The sequence below is a fragment of the Grampus griseus genome (assembly GCF_964374135.1).
Source record: "Grampus griseus genome assembly, chromosome: 1".
NCBI lineage: Eukaryota > Metazoa > Chordata > Mammalia > Artiodactyla > Delphinidae > Grampus > Grampus griseus.
Genome location: NC_139017.1, coordinates 137,748,165 through 137,769,451, shown reverse-complemented (window position 1 = coordinate 137,769,451; position 21,287 = coordinate 137,748,165). Strand labels below are relative to the sequence as shown.

Below are 21,287 nucleotides of genomic sequence, written 5' to 3'. Positions count from 1 at the left end.
AAAGGAAGCTGGGCATAAGGGCATCCAGAGAGCCCCTGGGGGTCTGAGACCCTGGGCTGGATGGTGGTGGCCACTCTTGGAGTTGGGGTCTTACGGCGGGTGGCCCTGGGGTCTCAGGGACTGGCAGATCGGGGAGACCCTGCTGTAAGCTGACCGCCTCTTCTGTTTCCCAGGGCCTGGCCTCCGTGTTCTCCAACCGTGCATCCCGGAAGTCGGCCTCACGCACTGAGAACAACATGGCAGAGGACGAGGGCTACCGGAACCCCACGGAGGTGCAGATGAGCCAGCTGGTGCTGCCCTGCCACACCAACCAGCGCGGCGAGCTGAGCGTCGGGCAGCTGCTCAAATGGATTGACACCACCGCCTGCCTGTCCGGTGAGGCCGCGCCCGGCACAGCTGCCCTCCCAGCCCCGGCACCACACACCCAGAGGAGAGGCCCCAGTTTACAGAGACGGTTGCCGTCCCCGAGTGCCACCCTCCTCCCTCCTCCCAGCCTTTGCTCAGGCTGCTCCACCTGCCTGCGATGCCCTCTTCAAGTTCTCCATGCTCTGCTCGGGCCCAGCCTCTTGCCCGGAGGCGCCCAGAGGTCTGAGTACTATAACCTAAGGTCCCTGCTCTGACACAGCGCGGCCTTCAATGTGGCTGCTCTGAGACTGGCTGTGAGCAAAGCCTGTGGCATTGAGTAGAGTTGAGTGGAGCTGGATTGAGCTCATTTTGTTGCCTGTGGTGCCCCAGTATTCTCCAGCCCACAGGGAGTTCACAGTCTGATGGGGGGGCCAGACAGGAGACTGACTGCCCCCCAGCACTGTCTGATGGGAGCTGGGAAAGGGAGGTGGAAGCAGGGCTCTGGGAGAACAGACCAGAGGCTCTGCCCCAGCCCTGGGGGCAGAGAAGGGATTCTAGAAGGACTAAGGCCTGGGAGCACAGTCCTCAGAGGAAGAATGACTCAGGCAAGGAGACAAAGGTGGGTGAGGTTGACTGGACAGGGGTACGGGCACTCTAGGAGGTCAGGAAGTGGAATAGCATGGCGTCGTCATGCATTCATTCGACAGCTGCTCATTGAGTATCTCCTGCGTGCCAGGCGCTGCTCCAGGACTGGGGCACAGCAGTGAACAAGACAGGCAAAAATCCTTGCCCTCAAGTGACATGCAGTCTAGCAGGAGGGAGAGGCACTAAGACAGACAAAACCCAGATATGTAAGACAGGGTCGGGGTGTCGTAATCACGGTGAGGAAAGTAAAGAAGGGTGGGAGCACGGGCGAGGAGGCAGGCCTTAGCTAGGCAGTCTGACGTTTGATCAGAGGCCTGGGTCACGGGGAGGCTGCTAACGCATGCTTTCTTCTCCTGACGCCAGCGGAGAGGCATGCTGGCTGCCCCTGCGTCACAGCCTCCATGGACGATATCTATTTTGAGCACACCATTAGGTAAGTGGCCCCTCCTGCCCTTCCTTCTGGTCTCCCCATCACGAGCCCAGAGCCCTTCCCCCATCTACTGCCTGCTCAGCCTGTGTGCTGCCTGGAACCTGCCTCAGCTGACTGAGGGCCTCTGCAGATGGAGGGGGGGCAGCCTTTGGTGAGCAGTGACCCGTCTCGTCTGCAAGGTCTCTGGGACGGCGGTGGGCTGGAAGCTGCCCTGTGGCTGGCAGCTCCCTCAGCCAGGCTTGGAGTTGGGTGCTGCTGAGGCAGTATCATGGGGTGCTGTGTGACTTTGGGGAAGGCAGTCTCTTTCTCTGGTCCTCAGTTTTCTTATCTTCAAAGTGGAAGGGCTTAGACTTAATCAGTGAATGCCTTTTTGAGCTTGGACATTCTCTGTGGGTCATTGGTCATCAGACTGTAGGGAGGTCCCTGGATAAGGTGCCTTGGCAGAGTCTGACCCAGAAGTTTGGACCATTCAGCCTCTGCTCATGTACCCCCAGGGATGAGGAACTCATTACCTCCTGGTTTTTTGGGTTTTCGGGTTTTTTTTTTTTTTTAACTGTCTGTACTGGTTAGAAGACTCCTCATTACACTGTGCTGAGCTTTGTCTCTGCACAGCTTTGCTGGGACCCAAGGAGCATGCTGAGCCCTCTGCCCAGGACAGGCTGCAGGGCTACATACGGTGCTTTGGCCCCCAGGTCTGCTCTTAAACTCTCTCAGTGCCTAGGACGTCAAGTGCCAAGGACTCATTCAGGACTTCCTGGTGCCCCACGAGTTGTGGTTAAGGAAAAAGTTTGGCTAGTCCCTGTATCCACTTATGTAGTCATTCATCACTGCTTGTGGACCAGGGCCCGTGCTGGGTTTGGGGTCCACAAATTCAACTGGAACATAGTCCCTGTGCCCCAGGAGCTCCCAGAATGCAGGGAGGCAGATAGAGAAACATAATTTCAATTCAAAGCAGTGAATTCCAGGGTAATAATGATCTCTGCATATGGTTGCTTTGTAATACTTTTTCTAAATGTCTTTTATTTTAGAATAGTTTTTGATTTGCAAAAACACTGTAGATAGTACAGAGTTCCCATATACCCCACACCGAGATTCCCTGTTACTAACGTCTTACATTCATATGGTACCTCTGTCACCATGAGCCAATATTGATGCGTTATTGGTAATGTCTTTTTAATTAACTTAAGTCCTCAGAACAACCCTATGAGGTCGTGGCTATTAGTACCCTCATTTTACAGGTGAGAAAACGGAGGCACAGAGAAGTGAAGTAACTTGCTTCAAGTCATACAGCTGGTGGAGAACCCAGGACATACAACAAGCCAGGCAGTCTGGCCCCAGAGCCCTTGTTCTTAACAAACAGGCCTCATTGCCTATATGTCTGGGGGTGGGTATAGTGAGTGGCACAGAGGGTAGTCAAGGGTGGCTTCCTGGAGGAGGTGTTTGAACTGGGTCCAGTACTGTGTGTAGTGACAATATGTAGGCCAGTGGAGCCGTGTCCGGGCCAGCTCTGGGTCTCTGTTGCCAACACGAGATCTGGCAGTTGGAGGAGCAAGGGATAGAGAAGGCTGGGGTGGGGTGTGTACATGATGGATGGACACGCTGCGGGACCCAGTGGAGTGGAGGTGAGTCTGGGAAGAGAAGGGTGTGGGTGGGGGGAAAAGCTGGAGAGGATCCTGGGAAGGAGGGTAAGCTGGGGAGAGGCCTGGAGCATGATTGGTGGCCAGGAAAGGCCTGACCATACCTGAGGAAAGCTGGGGAAGGTTTTTTTGTTTGTTTTTGCTTTTGCCATTTAAAAATATCTCAAAGGACTTCCCTTGTGGCGCAGTGGTTAAGAATCCTCCTGCCAATGCAGGGGACACGGGTTTGAGCCCTGGTCTGGGAAGATCCCACATGCCGCAGAGCAACTAAGCCCGTGCACAACAACTACTAAGCCTGCGCTCTAGAACCTGTGTGCCACAACTACTGAGCCTGCGTGCCACAACTACTGAAGCCTGCACGCCTAGAGTCTGCGCTCCGCAACAAGAGGAACCACTGCAGTGAGAAGCCTGCGCACCACAACCAAGAGTAACCCCTGTTCACCGCAACTAGAGAAAGCCCACACGCCACAACGAAGACCCAACGTAGCCAAAACATAACAAATAAATTAATTTAATTTAATTAAAATTCTAAAAAAAAATTAAAATATCACAAAATGTATCTCTAATGGATAAGAACTTTTTAAAACATAATTTCAATACCACTACCACACCTAAAGAAAATGAACAGTTTCTCACTAACATCAAATATCCAGTCAGCATTCATTTGCCCACAATGTCTCATGAATTTGTTTTTTAATTTTGTTTTGCTTTACAGTTATTTTTGTTGCTCAAGTCAGGATGCAAATCAGGTTGCAATTGGTTGCTAGGTCTCTTAAATGTTTTTTTTTTTTGGCCATGCCTTGCAGGATCTTAGTTCCCTGCCCAGGGATCGAACCCAGGCCCTGGCAATGAAAGTGCCGAGTCCTAACCACTGGACCACCAGGGACTTCCCTCTTAAGTCTTTTTTTTTTTTTTGTGGTACGCAGGCCTCTCACTGTTGTGGCCTCTCCCGTTGCGGAGCACAGGCTCCCGACACGCAGGCTCAGCGGCCTAGCCGCCCTGCGGCATGTGGGATCTTCCCGGACCGGGGCACGAATCCGTGTCCCCTGCATCGGCAGGCGAACTCTCAGCCACTGCGCCACCAGGGAAGCCCCCTCTTAAGTCTTTTTTTTAACCCTTAGGTCCTACATCTCCCCACAACACCCTCTCCAACTACCCTCTCCTCCCCGCTTCCTCTCCCTCTGTCTTCTCTTGAAGTTTGTTTTTTTAAATAAATAGATTTATTTGTTTATTTTTGTCTGCGTTGGCTCTTCGTTGCTGTGCGCGGGCTTTCTCTAGTTGCGGCAAGTGGGGGCTACTCTTTGTTGTGGTGCGTGGGCTTCTCATTGTGGTGGCTTCTCTTTGTTGCTGAGCACGGGCTCTAGGTGTGTGGGCTTCAGTAGTTGTGGTTCACGGGCTCTAGAGCACAAGCTCAGTAGTTGTGGCCCACGGGCTTAGTTGCTTCATGGCATGTGGGATCTTCCCGGACCAGGGCTCAAACCCGTGTCCCCTGCACTGGCAGGTGGATTCTTAACCACTGCGCCACCAGGGAAGCCCAAAGTTTATTTGTTGAAGAAACCTGGTTATTTGTTCTCTAGAGTTCTTCATCATCTGGGTTTTGCTGTTAGCATCACTGTGGTGTCATTTAACATGTTCCTCTGTCCCCTGCTAGTAAATTGGTCTTGGGGAAGGGCTTGAACAGGGGTCACATTTGTTTGTTGGAGCTGCCTCTGGAGGGGTGTTGGGAAATCAGCAGGCTGAAGGGGGCCCCAAGGAGGCTGGGCACTGACCCTGGGGATGGAGCCAGTTTGGGCCTGAGCTGTGAGATGGAGGACAGTCAGGAAGGAAGAGAAGCTTGGGAGTCCAAATGGGTTACTGCTTGGCTTTGAGGGGGGGCTAGAGAGGGGGAGGGGAGGAGGAGGAAGGGGAAGGGTCATACACTTCTTTCTCTTTTTTTTAGTACTGCAAAAAATAGACTTATTTTTACTTGGGGGATGAGGGAAGTTTTTTTTTTTCTACTTTTTTATTATGAAAACTTTCAAAATTATAGAAAGTTGAATAGTGCTGTGATCATCCCTACTGAGAGTTAATAATGAACACTTTGCTAAATTTGCTTTATCTGTATGTGGATAAATACAAGCGTACCTCATTTTATTGCACTTTGCAGATATTGCATTTTTTTACAAATTGAAGGTTTGTGGCAATCCTGCATCAGGCAAATCTATTGACCTCATTTTTCCAACGACATTGGCTCATTTAGTGTCTCTGTGTCACATTTTGGTAATTTTTGCAATATTTCAGACTTTTTCATTATTATTATATTTTTTATGGTGATCTGTGATCAGTGATCTTTGATGTTACTGTTGCAAAAAGATTACAACTGGCTGAAGGCTCAGATGATGGTTAGCATTTTTTAGCAAGAAAGTTTTTTTTTTTAATAAGTTTATTTATTTAATATTTATTTTTGGCTGCATTGGGGCTTCATTGCTGCACGCAGGCTTTCTCTAGTTGCACGAGCAGGGGCTACTCTTTGTTGTGGTGCGCAGGCTTCTCATTGCGGTGGCTTCTCTTGTTGTGGAGCACGGGCTCTAGGCACACGGGGTTCAGTAGCTGTGGCATGCGGGCTCAGTAGTTGTGGCTCGTGGGCTCTAGGGCACAGGCTCGGTAGTTGTGACGCACAGGCTTAGTTGCTACGTGGCATGTGGAATCTTCCCAGAACAGGGCTCGAACCTGTGTCCCCTCAATTGGCAGGCGGATTCTTAACCACTGTGCTACCAGGGAAGTCCCAAGAAGGTATTTTTAAATTAAGGTATGTATATTGCTTTTTAGACATATTTCAATTGCATACTTAATACACTACAGTATAGTGTAAACATATCTTTTATATGCACCAGGAAACCAAAAAAATTGTGTGACTCGCTTTATTGCGATATTTGCTTTACTGCCATGGTCTGGAACGGAATCCACAGTATCACTGTTGTGTGAACTATTTGAAAGTAAGTTGCAGACATCATGACACTTCATCCCTCCATATGTCAGCATGCATCTCCTAAAAGTGATAGTCCCCTACCTGACTATTAGAACTACTAAAAAAAATTAATAATAACAGAAATGAACAAGTCAGGGCTTCCCTGGTGGCTCAGTGGTTAAGAATCTGCCTGCCAATGCAGAGGACATAGGTTTGAGCCCTGGTCCGGGAAGATCCCACATGCCACGGAGCAACTAAGCCCGTGCGCCACAACTATTGAAGCCCACGTGCCTAGAGCCCGTGCTCCACATCAAAGAGAAGCCACCATAAGAAGAAGCCCGTGCACCGCAACGACGCGTAGTAGCCCTGCTGGACGCAACTAGAGGAAGCCTGCGCGCTGCAATGAAGACCCAACGCAGCCAAAATAAATAAATAAATAAATAAATAATAACAATAAAAAAAGTCAGCACAGGGCAGCAAAGTGGCTCACTCAGGGATTCTGATGTTCATCTGGACCTGGGAGTCATTCCAGAGGGACAGTTGCAGCTGGAAAGAGCAGGGTGCTCAGTAGAATCAGTCTAGAATCCTGGCTCTGTCCATCTTTAGCTGGGTGACCGTAGGCAAATGGCTCACCCTCTCTGATACTCAGTCCCCCCTAAACCTACCTGCCGAACCTGTTCTGAGGTTCAGATGAGGTCGTGCAAAGTACCTGGCACGTAGTAGGTATTCTTTCCCTTCCTACCCTGTGTTTATAGTTATCTTGTGCTTAGTAGGCATTCAATAATTGTGGAATTCATTAATTCAGTAGGCCACTATTCATGGCTTACCTTGTGCCATGTGCAAGGACTTGAAGATTCAGTGGTGAGCAAAACAGACATGATCCTTGCCCCAGCAGAGCTTAAGGACTGTGGGGGAGACAGAGGTCAATCTGTTGGAAGAAGTGTTAGGAGGGTGAACCTTATGGGGCTCCAGGAGGGTAGGGAGAGCTTTCCTTAGGAAGGACTGTTGAGCTGAGAGCAAGGAGAAGCTTGAGCATTCATTGGACAAGGGGAAGCGGGAGAAAGGGGGAGATGGATGACATCATGCCACTTCTCTTGCCCCAGCTTCCCCACCTGTAGAATGAGGTGCTAACACTGTCTTGCCGGTTTGCTTTGAGGACTCAGTGACATGGTAGATGTGAATATGCTCCATATGCCATGATGTTCTCCTGCCAGTTCCTCTCAGCAGAGACACCTGTTCTCTCCCTCTGTCCCCACTTGGAAAGCTTACCTCCTGCTTTTCTCTCCTCAGTGTTGGACAAGTGGTGAATATCAAGGCCAAGGTGAACCGGGCCTTCAACTCCAGTATGGAGGTGAGCAGGTGGGTGGGTGGGTTTCTACCTCCTCTTCATTCTCAGCCGCCAGCTCGGGCACACTCACATTCACATTCACAGTGCCCCGACTGAGGCAGCAGAGTTCTGAAACAGCTGACAGGGTTGGGGGGATCCTAGGGCAATGTCCAATATCCATAATACAGAAGGGAAAACTGAGGCTAGGGAGGGGAAGGGATTTGCCCCAGGTCACCAAGCCATATAGATTCTGATGTGAGCCTTGACTTCCAGCCTTCTGGGTCTTCACACCTAGTCTCAGACCCTCTCTTCAGCAGCCAGGTGGTCTCAGGAATACAGGGAAGATAGCCACTGTGCCTGACCCTGAAGGCAGTGGTCTGGAGGAGGGTGCTGGACTTCCGTCCATTAGCTTACCTCCCACAGCCTCTGTCTGCACATTGTAGAATGGGAACATGATTCCTATGCAGCAGGGTTGTTAAAGGTTTAATGGGAGGACTCTTTGGGGATGCACGGGGCTCTGTGAGCTCTGGAAGAGGGCCTCATCATTCCCATTTTACAGATGAGGAAACTGAGGCCCAGAGAAAGGAAGTGACTTGCTCAAGGTGTCCCAGGGAGCCAGGGGCAGAATCAGAACCTACCCCAGGTCTCTAGCCCCCTGGACTTGGTAGGTGACACAGAAGCACCAGAGGCCAGGCCTGGGGTGGGACTTGCTGTCTCCACCTGCAGGCCCTCGGGTTGGTGAGCTCTGTTTCCTCCCTCCTCAGTCGTCCACCTTGCTCTTCCTCTCCAGGTGGGCATCCAGGTGGCCTCCGAGGACCTGTGCTCTGACAAGCAGTGGAGTGTGTGCAAGGCCTTGGCCACCTTTGTGGCCCACCGGGAGGTCTCCAAGGTAGGTGGCTACACCTGACCACCCGATGCTGCCGGACCACCTGGGTGCCTGTCTACGTGGTGATTCTGGGGGTTGGTGGAGGGGTAGAGGTGGAGGCACAGCAGGGAATCCCCAGAAGAAGGCCCACCCTGTGCTGTGGTTGAACCCCAGGCGCCTCCCCGCTCTGCTTTTCCCCACCTCTCCCTGTGCACCTCGCACCCCAGGATCCTCCAGTTCTCTCCATTGCCTCCCATGTCCTGCGTCAACACCCCCCATCCACAGTGTCTTTGCCCAAGGATGGGGACAGGGACACTGGAGGATGAAAGTGATGTATCAGTCAACAGGGAGATGGAAGATGGGGACAAAGAGGGGGCAAGACTTGTAACCATCCAACAGCCCCAGGCGTGAGCTGGCCGTTTGGGGGACAGGCTCTCACGCTATTCCAGGAAACTTGTCCTGAGCACCCCCCACCTCACCCCCTGCCACAGGTGAAGCTGAAGCAGATCACGCCGCGGACCGAGGAGGAGAAGACAGAGCACAGCGTGGCAGCCGAGCGCCGGCGCATGCGGCTGGTCTACACAGACACCATCAAGGACCTCCTGGCCAACTGCGTCATTCAGGATGGTGAGCGCCGTGCGTGGAGAGGGCAGCCCATGTCCTGCATGGCCCCCTCTGTCCTGGGCCCTTACTGAGCAGAGGGAGGAAGGGAGTCTCCTTGGGGTGTCCACCCATGGGTGGCCTCAGGCCTGGATGGCCCTCTTGCCTCAAGGTTCCTTTGGGGAAAAGGGAGCGTTTGGACATCTCGCCCAGCTCCCAGGAGCCATGAAGATGGACCTGGGACATACAGAAAACCCTTTTAATCCGCTAAATGCATTTGGGTCTCTAGGAGTCAAGGTATTTGGGAAGGTCGTGTTGAGCTTGGCCTTGAAACCCTAGGACTTTTAAAAAAACAGATAGGTAGCTAGGTAGGTAGGTAGAAAGAGATAGGTGTAGGCATAGAGATAGAGTAAAAAGCAAGACTCTCTTCTACCCCAGAACCAAGGCTCCCTCCAGAGGCAGCTACTGTTCGTCATTTGGGGGCATCTTTCCAGAGTATTCTCTGCATATTTAAGCACACTACCTACCAGTTTGCCCTCTCTTTTTACCCAAAAGTAAACATACAGTACATACTGTTCTGTATCTTGCTTCTCTCCCCTTAAAGCGTATCTTGGAGAGTGTCCTGTACCAGCACACAAAGGTCCACTTGGGACTGGGAGGATTTTGACAGGTGGAGAGGTGAGGCAGGGTTTTCTGACAGAGGGCACAGGCTGGGCAAAGGCCTAGAGGGGAGACCTTGGATTTGTTCACTGATGTCCGGAACACTAGAATGCAGAGTCATCCTTGAAACCTAAAGGAGGCAATTTTAGGACCAACCAAGGGTGGTTCAGCTGCCCAGAGTGGAGAGAGAGCAGGCGGAAGTAGCAAACACCAGTGAAGGCAGTGAGCTGTGCTCTGAATTCCGTGTGCTGTTATTTATGCTGGGCCCGGAGGCCATGGCTGGGCAGGCCCAGCTCTTTCTACAGTTGTCAAGGCCCACGGGAACCATCCATCCCACTGCAGCCCCTGTAGATCCCTCCTGTCTTGACAGCCCTTCTACCCAAGCATCAGTCCAAATGCCTGAGCCTGGTATCCAGGCCCTTGGCTGGCCACTCAGCCTCATCGGGTGCTGTTCCTTTACTTGCCCTCAGCTCCAGCTAAGCCAAAGCCTCGTTGCTCCCTGTGACTGTCCTGCCTGTCTGGTCTCCAGAACTTGGCTCAGGCCTTCAACCTCCCCTCCTCCCTGCCTGTGGCATCTCTGCACAGCCTGCAAGCCAGGTGAAAGGCTACCTCTTTCACAGGCCTTCCCTGATGAGCTCTCCCCACCCCACCCCCCACCCACCCCCCGCCCCCCCGCCCCAGGAGATGGGAGATGCACGGCACCTCCTTGGTGCTGAATAAATAAAAGAATCTGTGTGGGGTGGACTGGTGGGCATGGGGGTCCTGGGCTGCGCATGGGGAGGGTTTGCCCTTGGGAATTTTCTCACTTCCCCGCCTCCCTCCCTCTGCGCCTCTCTGGTCAGATCTGGAGAGCAGAGACTGTAGTCGCATGGTGCCAGCCGAGAAGACCCGAGTGGAGAGTGTGGAGCTGGTCCTGCCCCCACACGCCAATCACCAGGGCAATACTTTCGGGGGCCAGATCATGGCCTGGATGGAGAACGTGGCCACCATTGCAGCCAGGTGAGGGAAGTGGCCTGCCTGTGCCTCTCCTCCTTTCTCTTCCTCCTTCCCTCGGCCAGCTCTCTCTGCGGGAGAAACCCCAGCTTGGTACTGGCATTCAAGGCTTCAGAAGCTTGGCTCTTCTTTCAGACCCAGAGAACCAGAGAGGAATGATTTTCTGTGAGCTCACCATTCCTTCCGTGGTTCCCATCATGGCATGGGAAATGCCAAGCCCCCCGGCTGGCACCAGGGCCTCCCCTTGCCCTGGCCCTACTCGCTTTTGCTTCCTGGATCTTAACACTTCTTGCAAATCAAGCCATTTGCCTTTCCCCTTCCAATCCTCCATGCTCCCATCCCCCGCCTTCACTCCTGGCTGGCTTCCCATCATGCCAACTCCAGTATTCTTTGTCTGCTAAAATCCTGCCCATCTCCTCCATGAAGCCTCTTTCACTGTTTCCTTCTCCCTAGAGGTGGAAATAATTACTTCCTTTTCCTATAACCTCTGTGCCAGTCCAGGTCTTGTTCTGCTCCAAGTATCGGGGCTTGTTTTTATAGTTATGATAACTGACATTCACTAACTGGCACTCTCATACCTCCATGACTTTGTACTTCCTGTTCGCTCTGCCATGAGTGCCCTCCCCAACCCACGTTCTCCTCAGCCAGGCACATTCTTCCTCACCCTTTAGAGACCAGCTCCAATGGCCCCTCCTCTGTGTTTAACCTGTGGACGCAGTACATAAGCAATGCTATTTTGGGCAGACCAGGCTATGAGAGTGATAAGATCTCAGAGGACGGTCAGAGTGTGTATAGTCAGGGAAGGCTTTCTGGAGGAGGAGTACTTCATCTGGGCCTTGAATGACGAGTAGCTTTGGGTAAGGGAGGGCTTCCAGATAGTAGGAAAAGCAGGTGCTAGGGTGTAAAAGTTAGAAGGAAAAGGTTTACCGCAAGCCCTGCCCTTTCCTATGTCACCTCAAATTCAGCTTTTTTCCAGCTACGCACGTAGACCTCAGTATTCTAAGCTGTGATATTGGACTTTAGTTCTCTTCCTCTGGGCAGAGCTGTCACTGGGTTGGGTGGGAGTGGGTGGGCCAGAGGGTGGTACGTGTGGTTCTGGGCTGGGTCTGGGGATGGGGGCAGCAGGAGAAGGCTGGCCCAAGCCAGTGGCTGAAGCACTCGAGGCCTTTGTCTGTCCCCCTGACTCCCGCCTCTTCCAGCCGTCTGTGCCATGCCCACCCTACGCTGAAGGCCATTGAGATGTTCCACTTCCGGGGCCCGTCCCAGGTTGGGGACCGTCTGGTGCTGAAGGCCATCGTGAACAACGCTTTCAAGAACAGGTATGGGGCTGGGATGGGCGAGATGGGGCCTCTTGGGGTTGAGGGCTCTTCCTGACATAAGAAGGGACCTTCCTGCCAAACTGCAGGAACTGTTTCCCCTGTAGACGAGGTCTATGAGATCTGAACTCTGCCTGGCTGCTGGGTCCCTTTACCATCACCAAGATTCAGCTCTGATGTTCCTTCTCTGGCCTCCCGAGCCCTGTGCTGCCGCTGTCACAGGTCACACCATGTGCTTGGTGTGTCTCTGTCTCTCTCCCCGGCTCCTGTCTCTGGTCCTGCCACACTGTGGATGCTCAGGTCACAGGGCCACCTCTTGCCAGTGTTGCCTTGTTTATCAAACCCTTTCCTACCCTTTTCCTAAAACAGCAGTTAGTTCCCAGAGCCCTTACCTTTGGAATGAATTCTGATACCCCCATGAAAGCTTTTTGGTGATTTCAAAGATTTGGTCATTTTCAATGATAGCGTAGTTGTTAAAAGTGAGGGATCTGGAGCCAGGCTGCCTGGGTTCAAATTTGGTTCATGGCTTATCAGCTGTGTGACTTTGGGCAAGTTACTTAACCCCTCTGAATCTCATTTCTTTCACTTGTAAAATGGGGCTCACCACAACTACCTCGTAGCTGTGAGGATTCAATGAAGGGTTACTGGTAGAATGCCAGAGAAAACGTTCAGTGAAGGTCAGCCATTCCTGCTGCTTATTATTAAAATTATTATTATTATTTTACTATTCACAGTCTGACTATCACACATTCTACTGTCATGCAGGGGGAAAGCCCTGAACTAGGTAGGAGCCGTGAGGCCTGGTTCCTAGTGCAGGTTCTCTTCCTTCCTGACTGTTGTGTGACCTTGGGCAAGTTAGCGCCCTGTTCTAGGTCTTGATTTCCCCATCTGCATAACGTCTACATTCTGGGATCACAGACCTTCCTAAGTGAGGGGGAATGGAGGTGGCTGCTCTTTTATTATTCATAACGACAGTCGGAGAAACAGAAACAGCAGCGACCGAGCTGTCAGGGGCATGGCTACGGCTATTAGAGAGCTGGTGAATAGGCGTATGATGAACATTTTCTCAAATTAGCCTCTGCCCCTCCACCTCCTTTCTTATGTCTTTCCATCACCCTTTGCAGCTTACGTGACGTATTTTATATAGACGTTTGTTGCCCCATCCCCTATCTGTTAGCCCGTGAGGACCTGGACTGGACTGGTTTATTCATTTCTGTGACCCCAGTGACAAGCATGGGGCCAGGGGTGCAGTGGGCACTCTGTAAACATTGTTGAAAGGGAACAGTTCTGGGTTTCCTGCCCATCGGACTCTGATCTGGGCTGTGGGAGGAACTGCAGGAGTACGTGTGTGCCTCTGTGCATGTGTGCGTGCGTGTTGGGGAGGGGGTGGCCTCGGGAAGGTCTTTCCAGCTGAGACCAGCCCTCCTTTCCCCTCAGCATGGAGGTGGGCGTGTGTGTGGAGGCCTACCGCCAGGAGGCCGAGACCCAGCGGCGGCACATCAACAGTGCCTTCATGACCTTTGTGGTCCTCGATGCAGATAACCAGCCTCAGATGCTGCCCTGGATTCGACCCCAGCCTGGGGTGAGTGCCCCACTACCAGCCCCCCTCCCTCTCTGCCCAGGGTGATAGGACTGGGGAGTGGACCCAGCTCTGTCCTTCTGCCGGGTCCCAGCCAGCCCCGAGTGCCCCGGTATAACCCGCCCACGGGGATGCTCCTTGTGCAAGGAAGGCACCCTGTGCTTCCTGGAAGAACTCAGACCACGTGCTGGGTGTTAACAGGCATTCATGAGCCTGCAGAGCTGTAAGAGCACTGGCTTTGGGGTCAGAGGTGGGTTGGAACCCCACCTTGGCCACGTTCTAGCAGGTGCCCTCTGTGAGCTTTCACTCCCCATCTGTAAGGAGGGTGTATCTGCAGTTCCTGCCTCGCAGGGCTGTTGGGGAGATACTGACCTTGCTCCGGGCTGAGTATGTGGCGACTGCTCTGACCATGGTGACAGGGGAGCAAAAAGCATAGAAATGAGAGTCAGGGACCTGGGTTCAAGGCTGGCTCTAAACAATGTTCCCTTGTGCCTCCTTTGGGCCCGGCTCGGGCTTGCTTCTAGGGGGCCAGGGAGTGACCTTGGAGAGGTTGCCCCTTCTCTCCAGGAAGGTCACCCACCCAGCCCACCCACCTTACAAGACTGAGCATGGGCTGTGAAGACCCCCGCTCCAGAGCTGGGCAGTCAGGATGGGTGGTGGCCGGAGGAGCAGGGAGCCTGGCAGGCGGTGGGACTGTAGACAGTCCACGAGGCCCTTTCAGGCTTTTGCCACTTAACGTTCACGAGTCGGGAGACGTTAGAAGTAGTGGTTCAGAGGGTGGGCTCTGGGTTCAGGCCGTCTGGGCTCTGTTCCCATCCCCACTCCTTAGCCCTGTGACCTTGGCTGAGCCACTTAGACTTTCCGTGACTCAGTTTCCTCCTCTGTAAAATGGGGATAGTACTGGGAGTTCCCTGGTGGCCTAGTGGCTAGGATTCTGGGCTTTCACTGCCGTGGCCCGGGTTCAGTCCCTGGTGGGGGAACTGAGATCCCGCAAGCCGCACAGCGCAGGCAATTAAAATAATAAAATGAAATGAAATGAAATAAAATAATTGGGGATAGTACTAGTGCCAATAATGCTTAGATGCAGTTTTGCATGGAAAACACTTCAGAAGCATGTCTGCCCATAGCAAGTTCTCAATAAATGTGGGTTCTTAGCATTGTAAGTGCCCTTTGGGGATCCCCTTTTACGGAGGAGGAAGCAGGTACAGTGAGGGCAGGTGGTGTTCCCAGAGTCACTCAGGGAGCCTCAGGGGAAGCTGGGGCTGGAGCTCAGCGACGGGGCACTGTCCTGTGCAGGCTGCCCCAGTGAGATCTGAACTTCACTTTAGGGCTGCAGGGAGGGTCTCCTTGGGCCCTTTGGGGAAGGGGGCAGGCAGTAATGGGGGCGGGGGCAAGCTGTTTGTCCCTCCTGCGCCACAGTCTGTCTCCTCTCCCCAGGATGGCGAGCGGCGGTACCGAGAGGCCAGTGCCAGGAAGAAGATTCGCCTGGACAGGAAAGTGGGGGCCGGGTGGTGACAGTGGACACGGCTCTAGGGCTTCCCTGTCTGCTCCCTGGCCCTGGGAACTTGTGTTTCTTCGGTGCTTCCCCTGGGCTGGGCCTTTACATCCAGGCAGCCTCTGGTCTTGGCCTCATGACACAGTGGTCTTACTGGCCCCTTGTACAGGCGAGGACAGAGGGATTAGGTGGCCACGGGCACTCAGATAGGAATGATGGGCAGAATGAGAATTTGAACCTGGCCAGGTGTGACCAAATTTACTTCTTGTGTTCCTCCCATTGAATCTGATGCCCGTTTGGCAGATGAAGAAAGAAAGGCTCTGAGAGGAGATGCAATTGCTTAAGAAGCAAATCCAGGTGTGAATGACTCTGCTGTGAAAGCACTTCACAAACTTGAAAGGGCTGTCAACGCACCAGGATTCACCCTCCGATGTTAATAAGAAAAGTGCGCATATGTGGAGGGTTTACCATGTGCCAGGCACTGTTCTCCCTGTGACGACCCCATGAGGAGGCAGGTGTGACCACTGATCCCATTTTACAGCTGAGGACACTGAGGCATAGGGTGAAGTCGCTTAGCAAGGGTGTTGGGGGTCTGCACCTTTCCCCCAGCCCGCCCCCGCCTCTGAGTGTGTATGTCCTCAGCTGCTGTTTTCTGTGTCCCATCCGGTCTCCCTGGCCAGACAGGAGTCTCTCCCACGCCGCTGGGCTGAGCACAGGGCCTGGCACACAGTAAGCCAGCAGTGAAGTCTGTGGAAAGAGATGGGCTCCCAAGGGAACAAGGTTGTTGTTTTCCCTCTCTCCCAGGAAGTACATTGTGTCCTGTAAGCAGGCGGAGATGCCCCTCTCTGTCCCCTGGGACCCTAGCAACCAGGTAAGGCCTTCTGCTCTGAGCGGCCCGTTCTCAGGCCCGTTGGGATCCCCGATCCTCCCCTCTTGTGAGCGGGTTTGGAGGTAGGCCCGGAGGGGACAGGATACTGCTGCCTCAAGACTGGCACAGGTAGCCCAGGGCTTTCCTGTGTCCCTTTGCTTGGCAGGAGGGAGCTGGGGCCCCAAGAGGAGGAGGAGTCTGCCAAGCCCCGGCCTCCTTTCCCAAAGCCAAGGGCCCCTTCCTTCACGTCCAGTTTCCTCTCCCCGCCCCAGCGCAGCCCGGCACGGAGCTCCCGAGGAAGGCGGAAGTTGAGGCTTCTCTGTGTGCTCTGTCCAGGTGTACCTGAGCTACAACAACGTCTCCTCCCTGAAGATGCTCGTGGCCAGGGACAACTGGGTGCTGTCCTCAGAGACCAGCCAGGTAGCTGACCCCACCCTCCCAGCTTTCCTTCCTCCTCGGAGCCACCAGAGGTGGCTGACTGTGAGACACAAAAACCCTCTCAAAGCACTCCAGTCAAAGGGAGTTTCCTTAAAGGGAGCTGGATGAGGCCATGAAACCAGCTCAGTTAGAGAAGCAAACCTGCCCCGCCAGGGCCTGGAGTGGGGGTCCCCCCTCCGGATCCTCTCCTGCCCACCCACCTTCTTGCCACCCATTTCATCCTCCCCCGCTGAGTCCTCCCTCTCTCTGCTCCTTCTACAGTGACGCGCTGCTGGGATGGGGGCCTGGGGCAAGCGCGGGCTGAGGGAGGACTTGAGCTCTGCCACTTTGGCCTGTGACTTTAGGGGGCTGGACGGCACCTGGCTCTGAGGATTCATTCTGTTGTTGTGTCGGCCCCTGCTTCTTTATCTCCTTTTAACAAAATTTTTCCACATTAAAAAAATTGAGGTATAATTTACATGTAGTAAAATGTCCCCTTTTTACTGTATAATGCTACTAGTTGGGAAAACACATAAAGTTACAGAATCGCTACCATAATCAAGATACAGAACATTTCCATAATCCCCCCAGTTTCTCTCATTCCCCATGGTGGTCAAGCCTCTTCCCACCCCCAGCCCCAGGAAACCACGGATCAGTTTTCTGTCCCTTTAGTTTTGTCTATTTTGAGAATGCCCAATACGGGGAGTCATACGGTATATAACCTTTCAATCTGACTTCTTTCTCTTGGCACAAGTCATTCACTCGTGTTGAGTGCCTGTTTGAGTTTGTTCCATTTCGTAGTGAGTACCGTTCCATCCTGTGCTTATGCATACAGTCACTGCTCCTTCAGACACCTTCCCATCCACTTGTGCTGAATCTCCCCATTTACATGGGAATGCGACCAAGGCTCAGAGAGGTTGAGTCGCTTGTTCACAGTCACACAGCAATCAGTGGCAGCCCTGAGCTTCCAGCCCCGATCCCCAGCATAGGCTGAGGAGGAGGCGCAGGAACGAGGCTGCCCTCTGGCCCACGCAGGTCCGCCTGTACACTCTAGAGGAGGACAAGTTCCTCTCCTTCCACATGGAGATGCTGGTGAACGTGGACGCCGCCCAGGCCTTCCTGCTCCTCTCAGACCTCCGTCGGAGGCCCGAATGGGATAAGCACTACCGGTGAGGGTAGCGGGGTGGGGTGCAGAGGTGGGCCCTCAGGTGTCTCCTCCTGAGCCGTCCCCCCACTGTGCTCAGCGCCTGCCGGCCTTTAGCAGGGAGGATGGGGGTGGGGCACTTGGTTATGTGTTAGGTGAGCATCAGAGTCAAGGGTAGTCTGAGCCCTCAGGGAGGAGAGTGAGCCTGGAATTGGAGTCGGGGGCCTGGGTTTAAGTCTTGTTCCTGGCCTAACTAACTGTGACCATGGCAAGTCATGTCTTTTCTGGGCCTCAGTTTCCCTCCTCTTAAAATGGGTACTTGAGGTGTGGGTTGTAGATTTGCACCCAGGGATAGATCAGTGATTTTCAAAGCGTGTTCTGTGGAGTTCTGCCTTCCCAGAAGGGGCTCAGGGACTGCTTGGGGAGGTAGTTGGAAGTGGAGGGGGTGGGTGGGAACCCCTCCCAGACTCATGGTAACTCAGAGAACGGCCAATTTGCTGAATTTACCAAGTTTGCCAGTTCTTCGTGTGGATATGTACAGGAATGTACAGGAATGTTATTTTTTAATGTAGTGAGTTCCTGAATGTAAATGTTATTCCTATAAATGCACTTGTTCCCCAAATTTATTGACTCTCCATGTAAGTTTTTGCTTAGGAAAATAGCCAGAAGTTCAGTGTTTAATATGGGAATGTTGAAGTGGAAACTGGTATTTTTTCAAATCCCTTTCAAGTCATTTTCTGTTATGCCAACGCCCTCCTTTGGGGGTTCTTTGATCATTTCTCCAATGGCTTATTAAGAGGAGCCTATATTCCTCAGTGTATCCATAAGGGGGGCCTGTGCATTTGGAAATTCAGTAAGCAGGTCATTTGGTGAGTTGATATTTGACAAATTGGCCTTCCCCTACCTTTCCCCATCTCTCTTCACCAAAGCAGGCCCGCTTGTAGCTGTTCACACACAGGCTTTCTGCATAAGGTTTCTTTGCAAGAAGGGCTGAGTTGCTTTAAAAAGCCCTGGTCTAGGTTTGCCTCAGGCCTGCTGGCCATGCCATCCTGGAAGCCTGAGAGGTGATTTGGTGGTGGATGTTGGGGAGAAGGGGTTGGGCATGTGGTAGGAAGGCTTCTTGGAGGAGGCGGGCTGGTGTGGGCCTTGAAGGCCCAATCAGATCTTGATGCTTGATGGGATTGGGGGGTGTGTCCTGAGGGGAAGGGAGGCCCTAGCAGCTTTCCTCCACCCTGCCCACAGCTGCGCCGTTCCTGAGGCAGCTTCCAGGGTGGGCGGGAGAGCAGGGAAAAGGTGGCGGGTCTGGACGTGGCTGGGTGTGTCTCTGCGTGGATGTCCTTGTGTGTGTGCGCGTGTTGGTGTAAGCCTACGTGTGTCTACCTGGGCACACGCGTGCAGTGTGCCCGGGCCTGAGGGGCACAGCTCTGGCGCCCAACAGCCCAAGCACGTCCCACACCTGCTTCCTTATTAGCTCTGTGGCCGGAGGTGAGTTATTTCTCTGAGTCTCAGCCCCCTCATCTATAAAATGGGGATACTAAGAGTACCAACTGCATGGGCTGATGTGGGGTTAGGTGAGATAGTACCCATAGTGCTCTTAGAACAGTGTCTGGCACACAGTGGGTGCTCACTGAATATTCAGTACAGCTCCTAAATCATCACACATCTGTGTAGGGCATGTGCGTCTGCACATAGACAGACACCCATAGTCTTGTGTGTGCGTCGGTGGGTGTCTATCTATGCATCTGTGCACATGTGTGCCCACGGGTGTGTGTGTTCATTTGCTTGTGTATGTGTCTGTGTGCCCGTGTGTGTGTTTATCTTGACAGCCTTTTCTGCCCTCCTGTGGTCCCTGCTGAGCAGTGTTAGGGGTGAAATATACCCCAAGCATCTGCTCAGGGCAGCTGAAGCATGGGAGGGCCTGGGTCAGACCTGCTCTCCCACGAGGAGCTGGTGTGACGCCCGTGGGTTTTGCACAGGAGCGTGGAGCTAGTGCAGCAGGTGGACGAGGATGATGCCATCTACCACATCATCAGCCCCGCCCTCGGTGGTGACCCCAAGCCCCAGGATTTTGTGATCCTGGCCTCTCGGCGGAAGCCTTGTGACAACAGGTGCGTGCCTGCCTTCTGGGGCGGGAGGTGGGCAGGGCTCATCTTCCTCCCCAGGGAGGGGACATCAGCCTAGAGTCAGCCCTCTGCTTCCTACTGGCCGCAGTGGTCTTACTGTGGGTAGAATGGAGGACATGGGGATGCCTGGCCCCTCTAGTCACTCATGCTCTAAAGCGGGGTGGTCTCTGTCCCTGGGATAGTGAGGGCGCCTTGTCCCAGGCCACAGACAGGCCAGTTCTCACATGGCTGACTCCTTGGCCTCCAGCCTCTGAAGGCCCTGTGTTGGCTGAAGGGTGGTGAGGCTGTCAGCTGTGCCATGGTGGGGATGCCAGAGAGACGGCATCACTTCTGCTAGAGACAGGCAAAAAGATGAAGCGCAAAAGTCCCAAAGAGCAACACTGCTTCCTGAGTGTCTGCAGTGGAGGGGCTTTTCCAGAAAGTCCACAGTGCAGTCACGCTGGCTCCTGGTGAGTTCAGAGCTGCTAACCCACAGGCATCTCCTCTTTCCAGCTTGGCCCAGAGCCAGGCTCTGTGTGCCTCAGACTCTGGAACCAGGCCCTCACCCTCTCCTGTGTCCCCTCCACCCCCTTCCTCCATTCCAGGGACCCCTATGTCATTGCGATGAGGTCAGTTACGCTGCCCACGCACCTCGAGACCTCGGAGTACAGGCGTGGGGAGACCATCTGCTCAGGCTTCTGCTTCTGGCACGAGGGGGATCAGTTGACCAAGGTGAGGCTGGGTGTCTCCTTTCCCCCTCCCACCCAGATTCACCCCAAAGCCACACTTGTGTCCAGAACTCAGCACCGTCCAGCTCAGACAGTTCCCGACTCAGGCTCCCCTGCCTGCCAGCAGTCTCTCTCTTCCAGCTCAGGGGAGCCTAGGAGTGTCAGGGGCTGAACATGAGCCTTCGTTAAGACCTGATCTGTGCTAAGCCCCAGGCCACTGCAGGGTCTTGGAAAAAGCACTGGACACAGAGGGCAGAGGCCCCAGGTTCTGATCTAAAATTCTATCTCCTCGTTTACGTATTGTCTAGGAAGGCTTTAAATGGCTCTCAGCGCCCATAAAACTCAGCAGGGCAGTCAGTGTTGACTAACGCGTAGGGGAGAAGGCTGAGAGTGGCTGGGCTGCGGATGCCCACTGCCCCTTCCCCAGCTCACAGTGGCTCTGAGACTCCCCCCAGGTAGGGACTTGGACAGTGCTAGCTAACGGAACACATCGAAACTGACGAGCTCCTCAGGGCAATCCTTGGGCTTATTCTAACTTGCAGATGGCCCTAGAGCACCTTCATTTAAAAAAGGGATTCTGTGCTGGGCTCTGGAGACCCAGCCCCGGTCCTCCAGGGCCTCCCGGCTGGCAGGGGAGACACGTGATGACAGTGGTGTGTGGTGACAGAGGGAAGCCAGGGTTGTCAGCACCCGGGGTGGGGGTGAGGGGTGGAGGGGGTCACACCCGCCAGTCACGCAGTCTTCTAAGGCCTCAAGTGCTGACTGGTATTTGCTGCCTTCCTAGCAGGCGACAAGGCTGCCTCCCGCCCGCCTCACGTCCACTCAGCTCCCCCCCCCCAATGCCCCGCCTCCCTGAGTGTGGCTTCCCACCCTGCAGGTGTCCTACTATAACCAGGCCACCCCAGGCTTTCTCAAGTACGTGACCACCAATGTGACTGGCCTCTCGTCTGCGTTCTACACCACCTTCAAGGCTTGTGAGCAGTTCCTCCTGGACAACCGGAACGACCTGGCCCCCAGCCTCCAGACCCTCTAGGCATCTTCAGCGGCCACCTCACGCCTACCTCCCACTCCATGCTGCCCTGAGGACACACACGCAGGGCACCGAGGGAGGCAGGGGCATTTATTCCTTCCTGCCACCCCCGTGGGAAACCTGGACCCAGGGCTCCACCAGCCCAGCTCCCCTGGGTGG

At 53.8% G+C, this 21,287-nt stretch overlaps 1 protein-coding gene across 3 annotated transcripts in view; it reads left to right on the top strand.

Moving 5' to 3' along the window:
* The window catches only part of ACOT11 (acyl-CoA thioesterase 11), a 45,825-nt gene extending 24,542 nt beyond the window's left edge, over positions 1-21,283 (top strand). For 2 of the 3 annotated variants that reach the window (XM_082671428.1, XM_082671429.1), the window contains exons 2-16: positions 174-375; positions 1,354-1,423; positions 7,295-7,355; positions 8,122-8,220; positions 8,688-8,823; positions 10,299-10,455; positions 11,649-11,768; positions 13,203-13,347; positions 14,782-14,841; positions 15,648-15,710; positions 16,044-16,127; positions 17,160-17,293; positions 19,245-19,376; positions 19,976-20,102; positions 20,976-21,283. In XM_082671428.1, the coding sequence (XP_082527554.1) occupies positions 174-375; positions 1,354-1,423; positions 7,295-7,355; positions 8,122-8,220; positions 8,688-8,823; positions 10,299-10,455; positions 11,649-11,768; positions 13,203-13,347; positions 14,782-14,841; positions 15,648-15,710; positions 16,044-16,127; positions 17,160-17,293; positions 19,245-19,376; positions 19,976-20,102; positions 20,976-21,131 (1,746 nt within the window). In that variant the 3' untranslated portion in view covers positions 21,132-21,283. Of the gene's footprint in view, positions 1-173; positions 376-1,353; positions 1,424-7,294; positions 7,356-8,121; positions 8,221-8,687; positions 8,824-10,298; positions 10,456-11,648; positions 11,769-13,202; positions 13,348-14,781; positions 14,842-15,647; positions 15,711-16,043; positions 16,128-17,159; positions 17,294-19,244; positions 19,377-19,638; positions 19,767-19,975; positions 20,103-20,975 lie in introns of those variants that run through there. The other variant, XM_082671430.1, reaches the window with a different exon arrangement.
* The last annotated feature ends 4 nt before the right edge of the window (positions 21,284-21,287 follow it).